Source organism: Rhea americana, unplaced genomic scaffold, assembly GCF_003343005.1.
Source record: "Rhea americana isolate MKP2758 unplaced genomic scaffold, rheAme1 scaffold_459, whole genome shotgun sequence".
Lineage (NCBI taxonomy): Eukaryota > Metazoa > Chordata > Aves > Rheiformes > Rheidae > Rhea > Rhea americana.
In genome coordinates this window covers 138,647-162,836 of record NW_028186600.1, presented here as the reverse complement: position 1 = coordinate 162,836, position 24,190 = coordinate 138,647, and the positions used below count along the sequence as shown (strand labels likewise).

Below are 24,190 nucleotides of genomic sequence, written 5' to 3'. Positions count from 1 at the left end.
TTAAGTGATTAAAATTTTATATCATATTTTTCTCTTTCTGGAGGGTATTACTTTCATGCTGATGAGTAACAGATGCCTGCTAATTAAGATTAGATTATGTGAGAGTTTTCCAGCCTATGGTTTTGTAATCATATGGATGCACTAAATAAAAAACAATAAAATTCATTTATACTGTTCCAACATTAATTACCCAGTTCTTGTCAACTAATTGAGTAGGAAGAGGAATGCTCAAAAGTTTCACGTTAGAATGTTGGAAGTGTTTGACGTCTCTATTAATGCAGTATTATTTCTGCAAGTATGCCAGAACTACACGCTTGTATGTTACACCCAGAGATGCTTTAATGCTGCACAATGGAATATGCAACAACTGAAACTAATAAGGTTAGCTGATCTGATAGAATTACAAAGGCCTGTCCCTCTAGCAGTCATAAATATTCAAGTCTAATTGAAACCAAAGGTATATAAAGATGTTGATTTCAAACAGAACCAATGGGTTTTCATTTCCCCTGACATAAAAGATGCCACAGGAATGCAACAGGTGAAAAAMTGGTGTTCTGCTCACATGCACTTAGCTTTCTCTGTAAATGAATGACTTGTTTAGGTGTAGATTAGGTGTATTTTGCATGATTATTGGTTACCTGTGTGTATTAAATCCTGTTTTGATGAGCTGTAATGATGAGTCCATCATTTTTAGTACCTAGTACATCTACTTATGGCAGAAAGGTAAAGTAGTATTTGAAAGGTCATTTCACTGCTACTGAGAGTCAATTATTTGTAGTGATGCAAATAGGTGTGAGGTGATTACACCTGCCTTTTGGGGTCCTTTTTTTTTTTTTTGCAGTGCTATCAGCAAGGCAATGCAGATTAGTATATCCCTGTGCAGATTTTGTTGATGCTGCACTGAGAGATGCCAACACTCAGGTCTGTTGTTGATACCCCGACAAGCATAGAGCTTGGTGGCTGGTAGCACCAGAACCGGGAGGCCCACAAAGACCATTTTGCTTCCCACATGTTATTGGGAGAATCAGCTGGGATGAGCTTCTCTGGATGCTGAGCTCCGAGCCACATGGTCACTCCAGATCTCCCACCTGTGAAATAGGAGTAGTGCATCATCTCCTGATTCAGTCATTTGCAGGAAGGGTCAGTGTTGTCTGAGCAGCTCAAATTCTTCAGCCATACCCACGTTGAGGAATGCTCAGAGAAACTGGGCTGTCCTCAGGGCTGGAAAGGCACCCAGTGTTGCAGGCTGAAGTTTTGGGAAGTCCCTTCGCCCTTCTTCGTTGTAGTTATCATTGTAGCTTGCTGCCTCTGCCTTTCTGTAACACCGTTTCTTTTCTAGTTTGAGGGCTGCAAGAAGGCCTTTTCCAGACTGGAAAATCTCAAAATTCACTTGAGGAGCCACACGGGTGAAAAGCCGTATCTGTGCCAGCACCCAGGCTGCCAGAAGGCCTTCAGCAACTCCAGCGATCGTGCAAAGCACCAACGGACCCACCTGGACACGGTGAGAAATTGAAGCCCCCACTGTATCTCTTGTGCATGGGATGCTGCTGCTCTTCTGGGCTGGTAGCAGCAGCTCCCCCCTAATTTGGGCCAGGGTTAGCAGTCTGCTAACCCTAAAATCATGCAGTGATGTGAGCATGAGTATTGCCAAGGTGGACCAAGCCAGTTAATGAAAAGCCCCCCAGCCCCATGGGCCCTAGCTGCAGGAGGAATTTCTCACTCAGAAGTGATCTTTAGGGCTCCTTAGTATAAGACACAGAAATCACCTGTGATAGTAACTATTAGCTTCTGACAAAAATTCAGATGAAATTAAGGTTCAGGCACAAAGTAGAAAGTCAAGTGTGGAAGAGTAATTTGGGAATCCTAAAAATTTTCATGACAAGAAATTGTTGCTTGTGAATTTGAATCATAATTGAGGTTTGATTAACAAACACATTTCATTTCATAACAAAGCAAAATCAGGTTTAGGAAAAGACAAGTAGTTTCCAAAGAGAAGAAGTCTAGAAGAAAAAAAAAATAAGAACAATTCCATTTGAATTTGACAGCTCTCAAAAAACTTAATTGATCCACTTTGAATAGCAGATAGTATGACAGGCAAGTCAGCCATTCATAAAAGTGTAGTTTTGAAATGTTTGTAAAGTGTAAGTGCCTAAGCTATGACAAAACTAATTTCAGCAAACTATTGGACCTAATGATCATTTAGCACTCTGTATTGTGGACCTACTGAAGTCTGAAGACTTCTTCAGGGAAGACAAGCAGGTTAGAGCAGTTAGAAGAGGTTTATAGACTATCTGGCAAATTAGACTGTTTTTTTAAAGCAAACTAAAATGGTTTAGAACTGGTCTCTTCCTGAAAAGGCATGTTATTTCACATGTTATTTGAAAATAAGAGCTAGAGAAGGTTGTTTATTTCAGATATATGTGCAAACTTTCGATACTTTAGTATTCAGTGTTTGCTTTGGTATTTGCTTGTTTTCTTTATACTGTAGTAAACTAACATTTTTTCTTGTTCTCTTTCTCTGAAGCAGATTTCCTCTATAACCCTAAACAGTCTATCCAAGCCTTTACTACAATTTCTTTACCTGAGTCAATAAAGATTATAAATTCTGATTAAGTCAAAGATTACCCTGAGGGTAGAAGAATTGTGAGTATAACCAACAATATTTGTTGTGTTGATTTAAATAAAAAAGTAACAATGAAAGATGCAATGATGGGAAATTTTAAATGCTTTAAAAAGTTTCAGAAAGGTTTTGTTTGGTTTGTTTTCCTTATAAGTCTTACTTTCCTCCTTTACCTTTCTGATGAATTACTGGGCATTCTGCTTGTAGTAATGCACAACATAAGCTTTCTGTAGTAATATGTCCTGCAGTATCCCAAGGCTCAAAGGGGATTTTCAACAAGTTAAAATGATCTGTGATTTAACAGCTGTTTCTTTATCCTTTTCCTTCCTGACTTAGAAACCTTACGCATGTCAGATTCCAGGATGTTCTAAACGATACACGGACCCAAGTTCTCTGAGAAAGCATGTGAAAGCACATTCTTCCAAAGACCAACAAGCCAGGAAAAAGGTAAATTTTCAAGTGTGTTGGTCAGTGTAAAAATTATGTAGGAAAGCCAGTGTTCTAATATTAGCTGCATCAGTGTATCTTAAGTACATATGCTGATTTTAAATTGCTTAATTAGAAAAACAGTTAATGGGAAATAATAGGTCTGGTGTTCATATAAATAATGATTTTATCTTTGACTTAATGAGGCTGATTGCTTTAATGCTCCATATTTTCTGATATGTTGATTAATCACTAACCTTATGCAATGAAACAAATTAAAAATAATTTTTGAAAAAAGAGACTTTCACCACCTGATAAATACATGGTGATGCAACATCCAGTGAATGCAGCCTGTCTCAGATAGAGAGATGGATTTTAAGGACAGATGGACAGTATGTAAGATTAAGCTGTAGTGTAAAATTACTTATATTTTCGTATGCCAGACATTTTGAGACATTTCACAGTGCTGGGTCCTTGTGGATGTCAACTGTATGAGTCAACAGTTGTTTGTATATATAAGCACACCTTTGAAAGGCTGAGTTGCTAGCTAAGAAAATTACTGTTTTTTCCTGAGCATTTTTCATCATGTCACACATTAATCACTGACAATATTGCATTAGACTGTGTGGTACACCAAGGATAAAAATCTAGGCTTTTGTTTTATAGGAAACTGGTATAGATAAAAGGAAATTTGCATGCACTTGTACAGAGATCAATAAACTTTTGAGAAGCAAGCCCCATATGAAAATTTTAGTTTCAAAGTTTTTAAATGAAACTTTCATGCCATTCATAGTAAGCAGGGCTGCAGGGAGGGCTGTGAGCCTCCTCCTGCCTGTGCCAGGGGCAGCTCAGCTGCCTGCGTGTCTCCTACAAGCATGTAAAGTACATGGCAGGCAAAGCTTTGTGTACTGAAAAATACATATATAACATATTAACTGCGACTCTGATTATGGACCTGACTAAGCTGTCGTATAACAGCACTGTAACTGAAAGTGAAATAATGTTGATTGCATTGAATTGCAATACTGGGTAAGGTTTCCCTTTGTGCATTTACATTTCCCACGTGTTTTTTGTGGTTGTTGTTTTCCACTCTTCCTTTGTGCCAAACTGTTTAGAGCTGACCCTTTTTACTCTTGGCTTCACAATTTGTGCCTGCATTTGAGGGTTAAAATTGGTTAGTTTTGCATCTTCTCTGTTTGAGAAGGATTTATTTATGGACATTGGTCACCTGAGATATGGTAACACATGGAAGGGGAAATAACTCAAACCTGCAGAAAAACAAAAGAAAAATGTGACATCAATCAAGTCAGATCTTTAAAAAATAGATGAAGTTTGCCATGTGTAATATTTACAAGGCACAGTGTAGTTACTGGACCTTTGAGAACTTATAATTGCTAACTCACATCATGCTTTGGTATTTGAAATATTTCCTGGCAGTAATAATAATAAAAAACTAAGAAACAATAAACCTTTTAAGGCAGAATTAAGATTATTTATGACTTTAATTAAAAATGAAAATTGGCTTAATGTCAAAAAAGTCTTTACAAAAATGTGAATTCATCAAAAATAACCATAAAAATTCCAAGGTGATAACGGCACAGTGGAGTAATAGTTCCAGCCCTAGGGAACTATTTTGTTGAAAAGAATGAAACTCTTTGCTGTCACACCCTGTTAGTCATGGATTTATTTAATATATCGTGCCTCACTGCTTTTAATCCTCCTTTTAACCTCCTCCTACACACTAAGTGACATTACTTTGGTATCTTAAGTTGCTAGCTCTCCAAGGCTGTGAGTACAAATGTGTCGTTGATGCTTCATAGACTTAAAGTAGCAGTTAAGTATATTCATAGCAGCTGACTCTAGTGCTAACTGTACTAAAAGCGAGAGTCTTACACTGAGTCTTCAGCCCAGATTTTTGAGGTATGTCTTCAAAGCTTTGCCCCTCTCTTTGGCCCTTTAAGATAGAGCCAGATGATGCAATGAGAATTAACAGATAAATTTACACCTCTGAATTCTTTTAAACAGCTTTTGTTCATATGTATTTATGGCCTATAATGTAGGGCAAAAATGCCTGTTTCTGCAATTCATGTAAGGCAGCCTCTGTTCTCCACCACTACTCCTCGCAATCCTCCAAACAGGGACGGATGCTTAACAGGGAATCTCTGCAGGTAGTGGGATGAAATCCTATATCCCATGAAGTCCCTGGCACATAYACATTTAAGTTTAGTAGATGCTACAGGAAATGGCATTTGCTTTTTAAAGGAAAGCCAAAAAGTGAAAGGGGCCATACCTGCTTTAGTCATCTTTATGTGATTTCCAAAAATTCTCCCTATGTGTAAGTACAAACAGGTACACAAATACTATGCAAAATCCTGGGAAGAGAAGTGTAAAATGTTTAGCAAAGCATTTGAAATATAAGCCTTATGCATCACAATTTCAGTCCTACTTTTAAAATATTTTCATGAGATAATATGCAGTACTTCCTACTTTATTTTCAAAAGGGAGGAATTGCTGACTGTGCTTACAATTCTCCTTTCCTTGGGAAGAGTGACGGAGCTACTGAGCAGGTCTGTCAGTGACAGAGAACTTGACAGTACCCAAAATGAGAGCATAAACTGACACTGAGAGGAACCATAGTGCACAACATGCCCCTGCACTGTAATTAGTTTTAAAACCTGTTCTCTACTCACTCATTGCCTCCTTTCAAATTTGAAAGGACAGCGAACAGGTTTTTTTGGTAAGTTAAACAATTTCCACAGTATATAATAGAAGCTAAGAGCCATGTGGGTTTCAAGGAGAACAGGTATTTTTATGGAAACTGAGAGTGTTCGTGGCTCTATAAACTAGGATTAMAAAAGCCCACAAGATTTGCAAGAGATACCAGTGCTCAAGCTTCAGRGTAGAAGTTACTACCGAACTAAATAGATCAGGGAAAACCTTTGTTGTTCTATGCTCTTCATTTTCATTTTCTCACTTCTGAAACACCAGCCACTAGTGGACACAATGTACCTAACTTAAGGCAGTCTGGGTGGTGCATCTGGGGTCTGATGCGGAGGAAGTACCTACTTCTACTTAATACTTAAACATTAACCTTCAGGCTACTTATGCTTGATTTATATATTGTTCTGCTTTCTTTCTTCTCTGAGTCCACTTTTATAATCCTTTTTTTTTTTTTTTTCATTTCCTTTCTTATTCTGCCTTCTACCTTTGTAGCTCTGATTCTTTAGGAAATACAACCCAAAATTAACATCATAAGTACCTAAGGTGCGTGTTCTGTGGTAAGACCAGTCCAGTCCATTCTGTCTGTCCCAGATACTCCTATGTCCTTTGATCTTTCTTCTAGTTTCTTTTCTTCATTCTTTCCGTGTACAGAATTTGTCTGAATTGTCTTTTTAAAAGCGTGTTGGTACATATTGCCAAAGACCATTTAAGTGTTTTATATATTGTGGATTTGATAATCCTTGTCTAGCTTGGACCTTATATTGATTAAGGATCTCACAAGCCATTTTCCCCTTGCATCAGTAATTACCTAACAGCTTTTACCAACTTCAGTGCATTTTCAGGGCATATTAGGACTAGAAATTAGTTGAGGACCAGAAATGAGTGGGTTTGGCCCTTCGGTAAACTCTTTCCTAAAAGAAAAAAAAACTCTAGTTTTTAACTGAGTTACTTTTTGAAGCAGTAGATCTTCACACAGAGAGTGGCTATAACAGCCTAACTGCTCGTTCCACAGGTTCAGTGGTAAATAAAGAGGACTTTTGAAAGGAAAGGACAAGGAAGAATAATTGATAAATTGAAACTATTATTTCATTTTTTCTGTCAAAGATACACTGATAACAGTATATCTTTTTGGCTTGTTTTGTGTAATCCTGGAGAATCAGATAAAACAGGATGAATGAAGCAGGATTTCAGCTAATGTTCATATTATTTATTCTTTGTACAAAATGCTATTTTTTGACATAAAGTATCAGAACCATTTATGCATTGGTACATTTTGTTTTAGTTGGACTCTGAAAATTGTCCTTCTATAGTCATAGCTGCAGCTGTTTGTGATAAAAATAACATCTAAGCTGGCATGAATCATGTCTGATAGATCCTACAGTTCATATATATAAAACAGCTTTAAAAAGTAGGGCTACAGTTAAGAGCTTAGCTCTAGTATCTTCAACAGTGCTGAGTAATTTTGTTCCTTGAGTCATCCTGTGGAATCTCTGATTAGGCAAAAAGTAAGATGCTACTTGATGCAAGTAAACATAATTTTCAGTTGGGTAAACTCTGTTTTTTTTTAGTGAATGACAGCTAGAAATTTTTTTTATCTATAAATTGATGATACTGTGCCTGAACATACAAACACGCARCTCCTCTAGTGCTCTTCATGAGGATGAATTCATTGTTGTGAGAACTAAGGCTTAGTCTTGTACGTGCTCAGAAGCTTTACTTTTTTTGTATAGGTATGCCATTAAAAAGAATCTGCTACTTCTGCAGAATCTTATTGAAGAAATCTGTATTTCTAAAAATAAAGAAAAATTGTAGTTCACTGTTAAGTAATACTCAAGTCCAACTATGAATAGAACAGACCAGCTGCTGGCTTTGTTTATCTCCTAGCATGAACATGTGCAACATCTAATGCCTCTTTTTAAAGTTTTTCTTTTTWAAAAAGATACATTTTCCATCACTCCAGTGACAAAAAGATAGTTTTGATTCCTTACTATGAATAGGCAAGAGCAAGATCAGTTTGATAGTATCTGCCTGATCGTCTGAATTATGCAATGACTTTGCTTTTAGTTACTGTTTAAATTTTATCCATAGTTATATCAGTGAAAAAAGTTGTCATACATAACATGTTTAAAACTTGTCTTTAAATCTGAGTGGTCTAAAATATGGCCTGCCAAAAAAGAAGATTTAGCAGATTGTTTCCATTTAATTAAGGCAAATTGTAATRAGGCTACAGCAAGATAGTCCTACTTTCGGGAAAAAAAATAAAATGAAAAGACTATTTAAACAGTTCAGATAAACAAGACCAGCTAAAGGGAATGTAAAACCCCTCTGTGCTTCTCAGTCTAGGCCTGGAACTGAAAATTCAAGTTTAGACCAAATGCTATCCTCTTTCAGCTGGTCAGTCCTTGAGTCTTTGGGTATTTCAGCAGTGCCCAATCCTTGTTTGTAATCTTATTGTGTAAATTAGTTATGACTCGGATATATTATACAGCCATGCTTTGAAATGTTGAATGCTTAACTGAAAATGTCTCTCAAAGTTATCTGTCTTCTAGAAACCTATATCATCTCAGATTTTTCACTCTTGGGGAAACCAGGCCTGGATTTACTGGGCCAGATAACTGAACACCTTAAGAAGTCCATAACATAATAAATGAGCCTCTCAGCCCACTGCTGTGCTTTAAAATATTATAGAGAAGTTGAGCACCTGAAGTGTGCAGCATCAGCCTTAATTAAATAGTTTTGATACTTATTTATTTGATTTATACTCTGTCTTAGTCTAACACAGCAATTATGCATGTGTCCATTTTCCTGACTTTTTCCAAGATGGAATTTTTGCACTGTCTCTGCCCAAAGGCAGATATCATACAGGTGTAGCTTTAGGAAGGTGATCTGAAAAATGTTTTTAAAAGCTGTCTATACTCTATAGAATTTTGTCCGAATTGTATTGGATATGGTATCATTAAGAAACGAATGGGATGTTGAGACCTCAGGAGCCAGGCATCTACTTACAGACTTGCATTTCCAGYTTAGTGCATTTCTGCTTGATAATCTTCATTTTTTGGTGCAGATTGGGCAACTGTAAAATGATGACAGAAAAATGGCTTTTGGAGAAACATACTCCCAAAAAAGAAAGACTCTCCAACGGTGTTCCTCTGACACCTGTGTGGAAGGAGATCTTTTCAGGTTTTGTTCCATCACATTTTGAAAGCAAGTGAGGTATCTTTCACAATACCTTTTCTAACAACAACAACAAAAAAGCATTAAGTCCTATATCGCACTTCTGAGATGAAAAGGCAGAGTCTGTTACCCCTCAGCCACGTTCATTCCTACTGTGGGCTGTAGTGGAGGCTCATATAGTGGATTAGTCCACAGCAGGTGTGGAGCATGTGGGAAGTAGGGAAGTAAAGACATGGATCATCTAGCTAAAAGAATTCCTGGCATTGCTCTGCAGAGTGGTCTGGGCTGGCATCGAGCAGGTGTCCCATCTGAAATGGCTGGACTTGACATAGGCACCCATATGTGGCTAGTAATGGTCCTGAAGACGTGGCTTTTCTGCCACTGTGCATCCTAGAATTGGCAGAAAGGAAGTACAAAATCTCCAGCTTCATAGGCAGATCTGCATCACTGTATTCTTCTGAACCCTGGTCATTTTATATCGCCTTTCTAATAGTTTGCTACTTCTCTTTCGGAGCCCTTTTATATATAGCATATATAAGCCTGTCTTAATGGAAAGTTAAGAAAAAAAGAAAAATTTTAAGGGTTTACAGATGTGATATCCCTCCTCTGGAAAATATTTCTCTCATGATTTTTTTTCACACAGGCTAAAGGGGAATTTTCTGTGAATTTTTGATTGGTTACCTTTGTCTTCTGTGGGTCATGTCAGCAGACATCATTCTCCCGTGAAAACAATACAAAACTTCTAACAATGCTGTACATTTCCTGATTGTTCATATGTAACGTTGTTTTATGGTAGAACGATACTCATTTGATTGTGAATACATATTGTTATTACAGCACTATTGATGAACCCACATTTTTTCTTAATATTTTGAATAAGCAAAATTTTATGGCATTATTTAGACTTAGTGGAGAATCTGAATAAAAAGCAGTATCTTGTGATTTTCTTGTGTTATCATCTTTGTTTTATTTCATTCCACAATGCTTATTTTCAGCTTTTCATTTCATTCGCTTGCATTTTTTAATCCTTTTCTCAGTATTTGAGAACTTTGAGAATGAAGAAACGCAATGCTTAACATGTTACAAGGAATAAATTCATTTTTTCTTTTCTCTTAATCAAAATGATTAATTGATGAGGAAAGACTGAGCCAAGAAGGGTTAAAGCATTACCTCATTGATATTTTTCTGCAGATTATTAGGGCATTAAGCTAGTAACCAATGACATTGTCCATTATGTGACTGTATTAATCTGGAGAAACTGCTCTATTTATGAACACCTGCTTTGTGGGGAACAGTTTTTCTCCAGATCCTACAGTATGAGCCCAATATACTTCTGCTTCTTTCAGATTTCAGTAGCCCTTATTCAAACTCTTAGTTCAGATTTCACTGTTAAAACTGAAAAAGGGAGAGAACAGAGAAGAGAGGGAGGCAAATCTGTTTTCTTGCTTGGAGAAAGCTGAACATAAGGATATTTTCCCTCAATTGTTCTCTATAGAATCCATTTAAAAGATGCCATTAATGCAAAATGAAGTGCATTCAAGGGCTAAGGGTCAGTGAGCAGTGCCCACGGCAACTAAGAAACAGAAAAAATGCTGTAAAGAGTAAGTGTTTTAATCCTCAACTTTAATCCCTTTACTTCCTGTTTTCAAAATTAAATATAAATCAGGCACCGTGGAGTGCAGCAATTTTTTCTGAAAGGGATATTGGCAAAAAGGGATTAGTAATGGGCAGGAGTGTTTAAGGAATTTAATCATGCAATTTGTTGTAAAACTTTCAAGACTATGAGTGACCGGTTCTTTTGAGCATAGGCAGTGAGAAACAGCAAAATCCACTTTAAAAACGATCAGAGAGCTGGCTCCATCTGATGCCCCCCAGTTGTCACACTTGTTGTTACAGCATCGCAGACGGTGGCTGCCACTCGAGACGTGGTGAGATGCGCTACGTGTACCTTGCAAGGAGGCTCCACGGAGGACAAYGTACTTTGTCAGCATTGCACGTAGACCTCTGCTTTCCAGGGAGCCAGATAGAGCAAAAATACCCTATGTTTTTCATGCCTGCACCTATGGCAATTGTTATAATCAGGAAAATGTCAATTTATTGTGATGTTAACATTTACTAATTCCTCCCTGCACTTGTTTTCTGCCCTGAGTTTGTGCTCCTGTGAGCTTTGGCAGTGTGATCCACTGAGAGGTGCACCAGAACGAAGAAGAAGAAGAGATATCACCAGTGTTTAAATTAACATACATATTAAAAAAAAAAAAAAAAAGATTGTTTCAAAACACTTCAAACAGCTCTGCATGCATGCACACAGTGTTTGTTATTCTTCAGGTTCATTTCTGATCGCAAACAATATCCTTTCTCTGTGTTAGTTTGTCTTCACTTCCCTGCCATGCCATGTATGTGAAGGTGGGTCTGAGACAGTGGGAATTTTGTCTCATTAGCCCTGGGATAACTTCAGTCTGGGCTTTCACATGCACTGACTTGTCTATGATGCTACATAAGCCTCATCAATATCTGATCCAGCAAGATTAAAGTTCTGTAGAGTATGCATAGGAGGTTGCAGGTAACTGGCCACTAGCAACCTAAACATACCTTCAAGTTAAAAAGATTTTCCTCATTAACTGTCCTTGTTACAAGCTGAGACCCATCCCTCCCACAGTGATTTCACACTAGTGAGTACTGCTGTATTTAATTATGGATTTTGTGTTCCTCCATAGTAATGCTGAAGCAGTGAGTTGGTAGTATAATGCTTCCACTAACTGTCTCCAGAGGGCAAAGACCTACACCTGGCCATTTGTTTCTGTCTAATGCTGTAGAGCTTTTCCCAGTCTGGTGGCATAGTTATCTGTGGGATTACATTGTGATCTGAAGTAGGACTTTAACCAAAAAAAAAAAAAAAAAAAGAAAGAAAGAAAAAAAGAAATGCCAAACCAAAAATCCCTCATCATAAATGAGAGGTTCTAGGAACTCTGAAAGTTATTCCTGTGAACCCTGATGGTGAATCTTCATTGTCCAGCCAAGCAATGCACTAAATGGGCAACTCACAGACAGTACATAAAATCTGTACAGAGAAATCCTATAGATCCTTTGATAAATCATATGCCTGGAAACTAAGTCATTTTCAGGCAGACCTCTTACTAGTTAATCTGCCCAAGTTTATTCAGTTCTAGTCTGAGGCTCTAATCAAGGTCTTATTTTAAAGACCTGAGTATTTCCTTGTAGGAACTGGTACATGCATGAACAAAGTTCCAGCGGAGATTTCAAGCCTTTGAAGCCAAGGCCAGCGTGACAATAAGGGATGCTACAGAGTTTAAAAGGTGATGTGAAGTCCGAAAATCTTTGCTTCTGTATACTAACAACTACCAATATGTTGTGTACAGATTTTCATGGCAAATTTTGATAAACCATGACAGGAAGGTGTGTTTGCCATGAACAAACCAAGTGGATGAATATATGAGGGTATAATTTCCTCATTTTTCTACTCATAAAGTAAAAATTTTTCAAACCAAACTATTTTCAGAAGGGGAAGAAGCTTTGTCAGGTGGCATTTACCTAGATGAGCTTATGACTAGCTATATCATTTACTAACTATATGTATCTCCAAATCAATATAACAAAAGAGTACAGGACTTTCTTCAGCCTTTTTAAATTGCATGGCTCAGTTGTTGTTCACAAAAAAAAAAAAAAAAAACCAAAAAAAACAACAAAAAAACTAAAAGCAGCTTAGAACTCTGAGAAAAACAGGATGAAATAGAAGAGGTCATATGAATAACAAGATAGTTGCATGTCACAATCAGATATGCAGAGGGAGAGGGAGAGGGTGTGCATGTGCGCATGTGTGTGCATGCATATTTTCCAATTCTGTGATTAGAGTAAAAAAGAGATGAAAGCAAGATTTGTGAAAATGTGGACCCTCCAAGGAAGTAGACGTCACACCACAGAGCATCCTTAGGAGCCCTCTGTCTTAAAACACAGTACTTCCAAGTAGGTAGAGGCACAGTAATAATCCATTGCCCACAGAACATAACCATAGCCAGGGAAGCTTTTTTGTTTATTTCAGGAAATAGCCACTTACAATACATCCTACTCCAACTGTAATTCACTTCTTTAAAATAAAATTCTTATTTTGATCTTTGTAGTCAAAATTCCTTTTAGGATCTTTTCCAGCTGCGGTTTTCTCCTCTAAATTTGTGTTCTGGCGTCCATATCAATTTAATGAGGAAATACTCCAAACTATTCCTCATATTAGAATAATGCCAGTTGAAAGAAAACAGCCTGTTCTGTACATAATAAAGATAGAATTCTTCTATCTTCAGTCCTAACAGTCTTTTCAGCTTGTAATTTGTTTCAAAAATCAGACTTTCTTATTGCCTTAAAATTTTCCAAAGTTGTCTGAGTGTATAATTTCCAAGTGCTTTTGATTTTTAGTGTAAGAGGCTGAAAAACACTTGTGTTATGTTTTATTGATTTAGGCAAAGTCCCTAAGAACTCAAATGTTCTTAGCAAACCTTACAGAAGAGCAAAAGTAGCTCTAATCTGACCTAATGTCAGATTTGTGCATAAAGGCTAGTTTAATTTCAGGTTTATTCTGTTTTTCCAGCTTAACTGAAGCAAAACACAGAAGCAGATTACAGTAGTTTGTGTGCGTATGTGAAAGCTGCAGCAGACAATTAGCAGAACAATCCTGTGACTCTCCAGAAGTCCTGCGTAGGTGATTCACTGGAGACAAAGATTATAGAGGAACCTTTCTCTCTGTATTGCTGTTGCTTCAAGAGCCTCCAGATGCAAGAATTAGGACATTCAGCAAATGTAGACTTGTATTTTCTATTGGAAGCAAGGTTTAGTCCTGTGCAAGAAAGCGTGGGCTGTTGATGTAGTTGGGTTGCATGAACAAATTGGGCAATCTAGGCAGAAATCCTATTATGCGAGTAAATGCTGAAGTAGAATGGTTTTGTATTTAACTTGTAATTTTCCAGTGGTCAAATCTGTGTTCTGTCACTGTCATGATACTAGCAGGATATAATTTGACTAACTGTACAAGCAAATATTAACTTCTGGCCACTCCTTAAGAAAAATCAGTAAAATGTGCAGCTCCACCTAGATAGATCACACTTCCCTCTTCCAATGCCAACTTTATTGCCTACCTTCAGAGCAATAAAAACGCTATAAGGCTTTGCTGTAAAGCAATTCCTTTCAATAAAGCATAGCAGTATTCACTTTTATTTTGCTGGTTTTAGACATGGCAGACACAGTATGTCTAGCCCCTGTTAGAAATGAAAGAGATAGACTAGGCGATAACCAATGCCTCCTGTTACATATGGAGATATTTTGACAAAAAAATGAGTTTGGAAATGGTGGGATTTTAATTAAATAACTGGCAAGTTCAAATGACTAGGGGAGTCCAGTCTTTTTTGAAAAATTACTAGAGTTAATGTGAATAGGCAGGTTTTGAAGTTACTGTGATCCTATTGTTTGTAGTTCGGAAACAAACTAAACGTGTTTGAAAAATCCTGAACTACTTTTCTTCTGACTAGGTATGTTCATAAACAGACATCTCTTAAGCTTTTCTAGGTAGTGTCTCACTTCTGTCAAACAGGAATGAAGTTGAGAAACTAGCGAAGTTATACAAAAACCTGTGTATTTCAGATAAAGTGCACACTGGTCAGAAAAATAAAAAGCAAATGATATTTTAATTTCAGGAGACATTTTCTTTGGAATTATGTCATACATTAAACGAAGAGCACATCTCTACTCTTGTACTCAAATACAATGAAACAGAAAATTGGAGAATGTAGAATTTAATCCCTTATAATTACTTCTGCTTGTATCATTTATGCTTGGGTAATTATGTAATCATATCTAAAATGCTACAATGACAGGAGTAGAATTTCCATCTATCGTTCTGAATGATGAAAAACACTAGTTGATTGTCATAAGAGCAAAACAATTGTAAATCTTGACTGATGGCAGTTTATTTTGTATATTAAAAGAAGTCCCCATTTAGTGATGATGGGAACAGCTTGGACTTCCAAATGCAAAAACTTGTCAAGTCTGCCACACAACTGAGCTATTGAAGTTGAAAATCTATCATTTGGAAGAAATATTTCATACATAGAAGTTATAGGGGAGCTGAACAGTCGATTGTTGACTTGTACTGAGGCTACCCATAAATCTGGGCTTGTCTTACAGCACGCTAAAAATGTCTGTGCTCAGCACTGCAAAATTGTCAGKTACTGATTTCATAATTCTGCAAGGTAACTCGCTAACTGTTACGGTTTTCAAAGGTAGATTGGCAAGTTTTTGGTCCCAGTGTTATTGTCCCTGTGCTCCGTTGGGGGGTCTAGAGGGAAGCCCAGTACTGCAGCCAGGTAACTGGGAGGTTTATGCCAGGATGTAATTTCTACTGAAGTCAAAGAGATTGTCAGCTGTCTTCACCCATGGGATAATGCCTCTACAGCCAAGGCTRGAAAAGAAGCTCGCTCTCCTTGGAGCAAGGCGAGAAGAAGACTGCTGCAGTTAGATGTGTTCATTAGTGTTACTGCTTCTTGGTGCTTTTTACTGAAGGTAATTTTATGGATGAAATGGATGGATGGTTGGTTTGCTTGTTTTGAGATGATCTGTTCTTTTGTCAACTGTCTTGGATTTYTTTGCACAAAGAATAAAAATCAAAACTCAGTTTTTGCTGATTTTGAAAAAATACAAAAGATTTCTTTTTGGTCAAAACTTTTTTGTAAGTATATCTAAAAAATTATAAAAATCTGCAAAAATATTTGACTGAGACTGAGATTCTTTTGCCTTGAGCGTATTTACAGGGAGTGAAGCAATGCCATGACCAGTTGTAGCTGGGCCAGAGCTTGGCCCTTTCTACCTGTTTTGCTCGAAAAAGGCCACAGTTTGTGCCAGAGCTGTTAATGGTACAGGGTGCTGGGCAGGGGCCAAGAGCCTGCAGTGAGCTTAAGAGGGCAGAGACAGGCGGATCCAGCAACCAGCATCCCATTCCGGTGTTTCTTGGGTGAAAACACAGTGGTAGAGAATGGAGTAGAGAGCATTTCTTCTACACCTTGTTCCCCACCTTTTCAGAAGGTGCCGCAACTCACAGTTACTCTGGAACAGCAACTCACATGCATACCCTGGAGTGACAGAAAAGCAAAGTTTCAGAAAACAAACCAGAGCTGTCTTCCAGTGTTTCTTTCTCAGTGTTGTTGGTTTTCTGGTTTTCTGCTGCTAATCCTGTTTTGGGGTCTGGGTTTTTTTCTTTTTTTTTTCTTTTTCATATTGACTATTTTTATTTGGTATTGACTGTTGTGCAAGTCAGAAAATTATGTCAGCACAGATTATCATGATAGATTTATTCTCAGTGTCAAAGAGTTTGCAAATACAAAACAAATCCCCAAACAGGACAAAACCAAGAAATGTATGTAACACATTTAAGGATATTTGGCTATTACTGCTATTTAATGCTTGTATTTAAAGAGTAAATATATAGCTCCCATTTCCTTGTTATGCTCACTGTTTTCTCCATAAATAATGCCGCCTTAGCATAGAGAGGTGATCTGTTCCTTATCTACAAAGAAAAAAAAAGTGGGGGGAAAYAAGCCACTTTACACAGGAAAGTTCTGTAAATTTTATTCTGTGTGATAAAATCCTGACTTTTTTATAGAAGTAGGATATTCTCATATTTGTTTTTATTGTAGGGTCCAGAGAAATTTAGAATCATGTGATGCTTATGTTATAAAGAATGTGATTGATAATTGAACTTAGGTACTTTTGGCAGTTAAAATCATGTGTGCTTAATTTCATGAAAAAGTTGTATCACTAGTGATAGCAGTAAAAACAGAAGAACCTGTGGAAAATAGAAAGCAGACAACCATTCATGCTGCACTGGAAGAAAAATCTGGACCCTATAGCAGACTGTAAATATGCATGATAAATGAAAAGCAATTGGCAGGGAAATCGTCCTCCCTTTCACTCTTTCTCCCTCTCCCTCACCTTCTCCTTCCCTGCCCCTGCCTCTCTGTCAGCATACTTCAGACAAGTCCTTGAATAACGAATAAACCCAATAAAGGCAATTTGCCTTCAGGTGTAATAAGCATTCATTAAGTTGTTAAAAGAAAGAATAACTTAGGGCGTAGGCCATCTGCGTATACCGAGCATCAGATGTGTAATATCTCTGTTACACTTAGGATGTGCACAACCTCTGCTCTGTTACAACAGTTTTGTACTAGTGTGCCTCAACAGAGGTCATGTAAATTGTTCCAGGGTAAAACTGTAATCTTCTTGTTGTGAAATTGGTGTCGCTTCATAGGAAAGGGGAATCTTTATGAAGATTTGAGACAAAATCCTGGTGTGCCTTTGCAGGACTAGGGAGACCCTTCAGCCTACATGTTCTGCTGAAATGAAGTTTCTGTCCAACCTGCTGTTCTCCAAAAACAAAACATATCTCTTCTTCAGCATTGGTGACGAGATAGGATATTTATCTGCATTGTGGTCTGCTTGCCTATACCCTTCCTTTCTTCAGGGGAACACACCAGACTATGAGCTGAGAAGGGTGCCAAAACCATCTGCCAGGCACCCCAGTGTTGCATGACAGCCAGGACAGCCTCATGCAGGGCTGCTGGAAAGGGTCTTCTCCTTTCTTGCTCTTTTGTTCCATAAAGTATTGTAGCCTCAGGGTGAGCCTGTTCATCCAGTTGCATCAAGAGGAAGACTATTCTTATGGATTTATTTACTTATTTTCTGGGCAGCTGTAGCATCAGACAGCACACACTCTTGGTCACGTTAGCAGCTTCATTCCCTCTGAAGTGGTGCCATTTCTGCCCTGTCCTGCTGGAGTGATTTCTCTGCTGAGTGCTCACTCCCAGCCCCTTGTTTCTTTTGACACTGATGTGCCTCTGATCCATCCATGAGTCTGTTCAGGGCACTTCGCCAGCAGGAAAATATCTCTATTTCTATAACATCACTCTACTGATGCTAAAGGTGTCTCTCATTTGATAGATCTCCACTATCCATGAACCAGGATGCTCTTCTAGCTCATGCAGCACCCTCTATGTCAACCTGCCCCAGGCCCTGTCTGTAYGTACTGCCCATGTCCTGAGTGCAGTCTTGCAAAGCATCACGAAGAGTTTCCTTCCTCAGATTTGAAAAAGAACTGCTATAATGGAACAGCTGTTTTCAAGGGTTTKGGGGGAGAAGAATTCTGTTTGCACTCCATTTCTTCCACTAACCCCTCAACGTGTCTTCATTACAATTTCTGAGCATCTTAAGGCTTTTTATTTCTTTTTTTGTCCTTGTAATAATGGTTTCTCCTTTCTTGTCTTGTGTTCCAGTTGCGATCAAGCTCAGAGCTTGACCAGGACATCCTGAATGACTGCCTCACAATCCAGCCCGTCCAGCCAGCCCCTTCACCACATGATGCTGCAGATACCATGAGACCATCTCCAGGGGCAACTCATGATATCTACCCAGGTATAGGAAAGGAATAGAAAAAAAGCCTGMAGTATTTATTGCTTGTTTAAGGTGAAGGATGTTTTTGCAGCATAGGATGTCCTCTAAAATCATCATCTCATGAGAAGCGCAGAAATTGCAAAGTAATATGAAAAGATAAATTTTAATCAGATATTTTACATCTTTTTTGAGGGAGGCAAGGGGTGATGAATCTTATTTTGTCTGTAGAGAGACCTACCACAACAAAGAGGACTGTATTTGTTCTGTGGGCATTTGGCTTCTGCTAGMAATTTCTGCCATTCCTTGTAGACATTTTGAACTTGTTAAGCTTCATTTAGAATTAAAGGAATATTTTTCCCTTCATTTTTCATGGATCACATACCATTATTACAATAGAGCTACATCGATGAACTAAAATGCTGCATTATGAGTTCTCATATTTTGTGTAACTCTAAGCACACCAACAAACACGTTTAGGCCATAAAAGTGATAATCCTATTTTTATTGCTTCAGTTAAGTATTTGGGATTTTCCTATTAAAATACATAACTCTCATGCCTAGCTAAACGTACAATGACTGTTCACATTTTGGCTGAATTTGAAACATTTGAGAAGTTAAAAGCGATGATACATCTCAAAGTTCAGCACAATGGTGGGCAGCTTGTTAACATTTTTTATGAAACATTTTAATACTTGTGAAGACRTCTGGTTCTAACTGTCAGTCAGAATGCATTACGTCTTCTGATAGTCTTTACTCTGGTACAGTTGAGAGTCCAAGTTTTAACTGAGAAGCAGATACAGCARCTGAAGGAGTTGGCTGAATGGTATGTGCAGCAGTGAAAGTGACATTATCTGAAGTGGCCACTTGAAAAAGTGGTTTTATTTTACTGAGAGGCTTGCAAATGTAGCAAGTTCTCAATATGCTTTTATCAAGGCTATTGTGGTTTATGTTGCTGTAGGTTTATACTGAAAGAGACCAGGAAATTGAAAGCTGTATTTCCTACACTGACTATGTCCTAATTTATAAAATATTTGCTATTACCTGTATGCTGTTGACCTTTAAATGCCTTAGTCTGATCACAGTCAGATAGCAACTATTACCTGAAATCTAAAGGAAATTTCAGATTTTAAAGGTATGTTTTTGGGCAGAAAGCTTCTACTACATTGTAATAGTAACACAGTGTTGCTTACATGTGTTTATTTTTTAGTGTACTTTGGAAGGGAGTTGGATACTGGGAAAAGTTTAGATAAAAATAATGGCAGTATCTACTGGCTATAGATACAAAACTCATAGTGAGAGAAGAAAAGATTATACTTGTTGTTTCAAGTGCCTAAATATCATGGGACACATCAGGGAACAGTATTTCAGAATGTTTTCACAGGAATTTTCCACTGAAATCCCTTGAGCACTGGGATCTTCTACAAATCTAGCTTCTAGACTCTGCTTAGATGTTTAATATCCAGACTGTTGGATCAGTCTGAATCTAGGCTGATAGTGACTTGAATGATCTTAGGCCCAATAATTTGTTGATATCCTAAGCCAAATAAAGTGATTTGTCTGTAGCCAGCCCTGAGGTGAAAATTTTCAGCAGACAGGGTAGCTGATAAATGACTTCTGAGGTATGTCATGGCATTTTGTAATCTCATTCATGCCTTGTTTTTCAATATTTGGCATTTCCAGCATTTACTGATGATTGAGATACTTCAATATAATAATTTATTTTTTGCCTTTCTTTTCACTGCATCCTACTGCGCAGCATTTTTTGTACTATCAGAGTTAGTCAACATACCTCTACCAGCAGTATTTTCTCAGCAGGTAATAAATAGGTTTCCCTTACACAACTGTTTGCCTCTAACCATAACATATCACATTTTTCCTAGCTTTATTTTCTTGGTGTGGAGAAGACAAGTATTGTTTCACGTCAGTATTGTGTCAGAAATAAATAAATCCATGTCACTTCATTTTGACAATGACCCGATTCAGTTGAAATAGATTGTTTCATTAACTACTCACAGGGTTGCTAGATAGTAATATACCATGCGGAAAAGTGAGATAATTCCAACACGGAAGGAATTATTTTTTGTGACATGGCAATCTTAAAATTATTCATACCCCAAACAGAGAAAACCAAAATGTCAAAAAGCTTGAGTATGGTGCCTTAGAAAAGCTGCCCTTCCAATTTCTCAGAAAACAACGACATCTTTTCTAAATATAAGAAAAACTTTGACAGTCTGAAAAAGAAAATATATAACTTTTACTGGGAATTGTTAGAGAAGCATAATAGCTGAAATATATCTGCTCCTTATCAAGTAGAAACATAAACAGATATCTATTCCACCAATAACCTTAAAGCAAACTTTTCTGACTTGAAGGTTGCTTTTCTTCTATGTTATGCACTTTTAAAGCCAAGGTGGACTTTATTTCACTTTTCCTGTATACAGAAATATGCAGAATAAATATCTGAAAGTGAACATTTAGCTGCTAGCCCCCTGATCATCTTTGTAGCCCTACACTGGACTCTCTCCAGTAGGTCAATGTCTCTCTTGTACTGGGGAGCCCAGATGTATGTCAGAGTATGTCATGGTCATGTTCTCCAAAACAAAAATTCAGAGCTTGTTTCTAATGATGTGCAAAATTTCTGGTAGAATCTAGGTTTTCATTTTTAAAAATATTTAGATTTTTTTGATTCATGTAGTTCATAGAATGAAAATTTGAGAAATTCACTCACTGTTAATGACAACATATAAATGGTGTGTTTTCTACTATGCATTATATCAATATATTTTGTGTCTGCAGTCCGAGATCCCTAATATTGGAAGGATTATAAATGATGCAATGATGCAGTTTTTATTTGTATTGTGCTCTATTTGTTAAAAATTGACCATTTCACATTTAAGAATAAACCAGAATCTATCACTTATAAATAATTACTGAATTTGTTTGTTTTAGAGCACTCTCCTGTGCTACAGACTACATTGCTAAAGCTTTTCAAGTGCATGATTTTCTTTGCAAGCTGGAGAAGTAATAAATTTGTATGACAAGTTTGCAGGGTTTTACAATAAGGTTCTCACTGCATTTTAAATGTCTTATGGTTCAGTACTGTGAAACTTAGACATGCCTACTTTATACCTCTGACTTAAAATGTCCTTTCTTTAAGTAAAAATTCTTACTGTGCTTTTTTTCTTCTTAATGAAATAATATTGAGCTATGTGTTCTACATGTAAAACAAGAAATTCTTTCCCTGAAGGAGTTTACATCTGTGATACTGATGATAGGACAGTAGGTAGATATAACAGACAGGTAGAGGGGGATTGAAGACTTATACAGGGAAAATGAGAGTTGTTATACAAGTGGCTTGAGCATCAGCTCCCTAACCACTAGGCATCACAAGAGCATTACTAAGACTGGAAGAAGACATTGTAGATGTTTGCTTCAGTTTTATTTAGTGCATATACATGCCATATATATCTACAGAGGTGTGCAAAGTGTTCATATCGTTATCTTGCCTGTTTTAAGGAAATGTTCTTTCCCTCAGACTGTCTCTTTCTTCTCCAGTTTTACTTCTGAGTTTATAATACCCATTTTGATGTAACTTACTGGAAATTGCATAATAAAGGTTGAATTCACATTGTGAGGGAAAGAACAATTACTGATGAATTGGCATGAACATTGTAAGTGACATGGTAAGACACAGGGCCAGGGTAGAAATCCTCCTGTTGTGCAGGGGTCATGTTCCCCCCTAGCATCTCTACCATTTTGTTCAGCAAAAGCCCCTAGTTTTGGCTAAGTGGATATGCAAAATTTATCCTTASGCTCACAAAGTCTTTCTTGCTAGGATATTTCATCTGGTTATGTGATAATCCTGTTATTAAAAAATTAGTACTTATATCACAGAGCTTAGAGTTAGCATATGTGCTGTAAGCATTCACTGGAATTTTTCAGAATATTATTGCTTGAAATACTTCCAGATTAGCAGGCAATGTGTTCTGCTCCATGTAAGCATAGCATCCTCTAACCACATTAGGTAGGTGGACAATTAATAAGACGTAGGGGAAGGAGGACGCAATCTTTCTTTTCTTCCTCCTCCTTAGGAACTACCTCTATATTCTAGAGGAAGGCTTGAGAGTGAGAAAAATGTGTAGAAGTTTAAAAAGACATCAAAGAATGTTCAAAAATTAGAATTGCACATCTTATTCATGATGTGGGCTGTTTTGTGATTTCTTCAGTAGTAGCCATTAAACCATTTTTATCAAAGGCATGTAAGTTATCTATAAACTAACTCTTAATATTTTTATTCTGACTCAGCTGGTAATTTTTCAGTGACTTTTCTAATTTTCTCCTCCAGTTTTCTGAGCAGTAGAGTAGAGAAAAGGATTCTTGGTAGACAGTATTGTATCTTAGGACAAGGCTTGTATGTGAAGAATTCTCTCTTTTTATTTGGATAGTCAGGCGTTAAATATTCTATCATCTGCTCATTCTTCCAGAACAGGCATTTGTTTCTTATTTCAATTTTTTTCATTTTCATTACTGCATGTAAGCATAAAATGGTTAATTTACAAGGTCATTCCTTTCTTTTTTCTTCCTTCTGCTTTCATTTGCCCTGATGCCAGTCTCATATTCTCATGCCTACTTTCCCTAAACTTTGAAATATCTCCACAAGCATCTAAATTAGGTATTTTGTTTTACCTACTGATTACTTAGTATGCAACAAAGGTTGGCTACCAAGCAATAGAAGCTATTCCAAAAATACACTACGGACTTGAGAGATGAGGTGGACTTTTCGCCCTTTTGATCTTGAGCAGCAGCATTCAAAATTGTAACCAGTGGGGCCACTTTATTGAAGATTGGAGTGTGGTAAGATCACTTCTAAAACACGCTTTGTTCTGCAGTTTTCATACAGATACTTTAGACATAGAAAGATCCTTTACCAATGCTGATGCACTTTGAGGAACTAGTTTAAATTCTAGAATTTTATCAGTGAGGTTGGGTTATTAGTTCTGAAATATTCACTTGCATAACATGTCATAGGTAGAATTTCATAATGTAAACTAGGCCTAAACTTTTAAAAGACAAACTGAAAGATGTGACAAACAAACACTGGCTGATCATTTTCATGCTGTGTAATGTAATTTCTCCTCAGGCTTCCTAAAATATTTAAGATATTTAATATTTTGGATGCCGCTCAGTGTCAGCATAAGCCACTTCACATGGATGTCAATGAAAATAATGGAGTAACTGGTTTTGCAGAGKTTTTTGATAATCAGTATCTGACCTCCTAAGTGCCTAATTTAAAGAACTTTTGCAAATCGGATTATAGGATTTTGGGGTCAATTTATCAGTACATTGGGAGGGAATCCTGTAATGCTTTTTGTTTAATCATTCAGAACTTTTCAGTTTTTGAACCACACAAGAGCAACTTGAGAGAACTGCTAATGCTAGTTTACTTTTTTGTATGTAGTGCCAGGCAAATCTGGGGAGAATAATAAAAGTATTTGAGCTTTGGTTACAGATCTTCAAAAAATTCAAGATTTTTATGGTTGGGGGGGAGGTTGGAGAGCATTTCACTACTTATACAACTGGTCTTTTTGTTTGTTCAGTAGCTCTAAAAAGATATACCCTGGTATATGTCTACCACTTCTTCTACAATATGAAGCCGTAGAACATTAAGATTTGCAGCTTATTCAAACAAAATTCCCAAGACAAGCTTGTGTTGTGCGTGATTTTAGGAGAATATCATTTGGCAGAAGCAAAGTTTGGCAGAGTGGACGTTGTATGTTTCTTTTCTTTCTCTCTTGTTTCTTTTTT

The 24,190-nt window shown here is 37.2% G+C and overlaps 1 protein-coding gene across 1 annotated transcript in view; it reads left to right on the top strand.

Annotated features, from left to right (window-relative positions):
* GLIS3 (GLIS family zinc finger 3) overlaps positions 1-24,190 on the top strand; it is a 144,062-nt gene that overhangs the window by 98,060 nt on the left and 21,812 nt on the right. Inside the window, exons 4-6 of the mRNA XM_085316230.1 lie at positions 1,340-1,501; positions 2,957-3,067; positions 18,268-18,406. Of these exons, the coding sequence (XP_085172356.1) occupies positions 1,340-1,501; positions 2,957-3,067; positions 18,268-18,406 (412 nt within the window). The remainder of the gene's footprint in view (positions 1-1,339; positions 1,502-2,956; positions 3,068-18,267; positions 18,407-24,190) is intronic.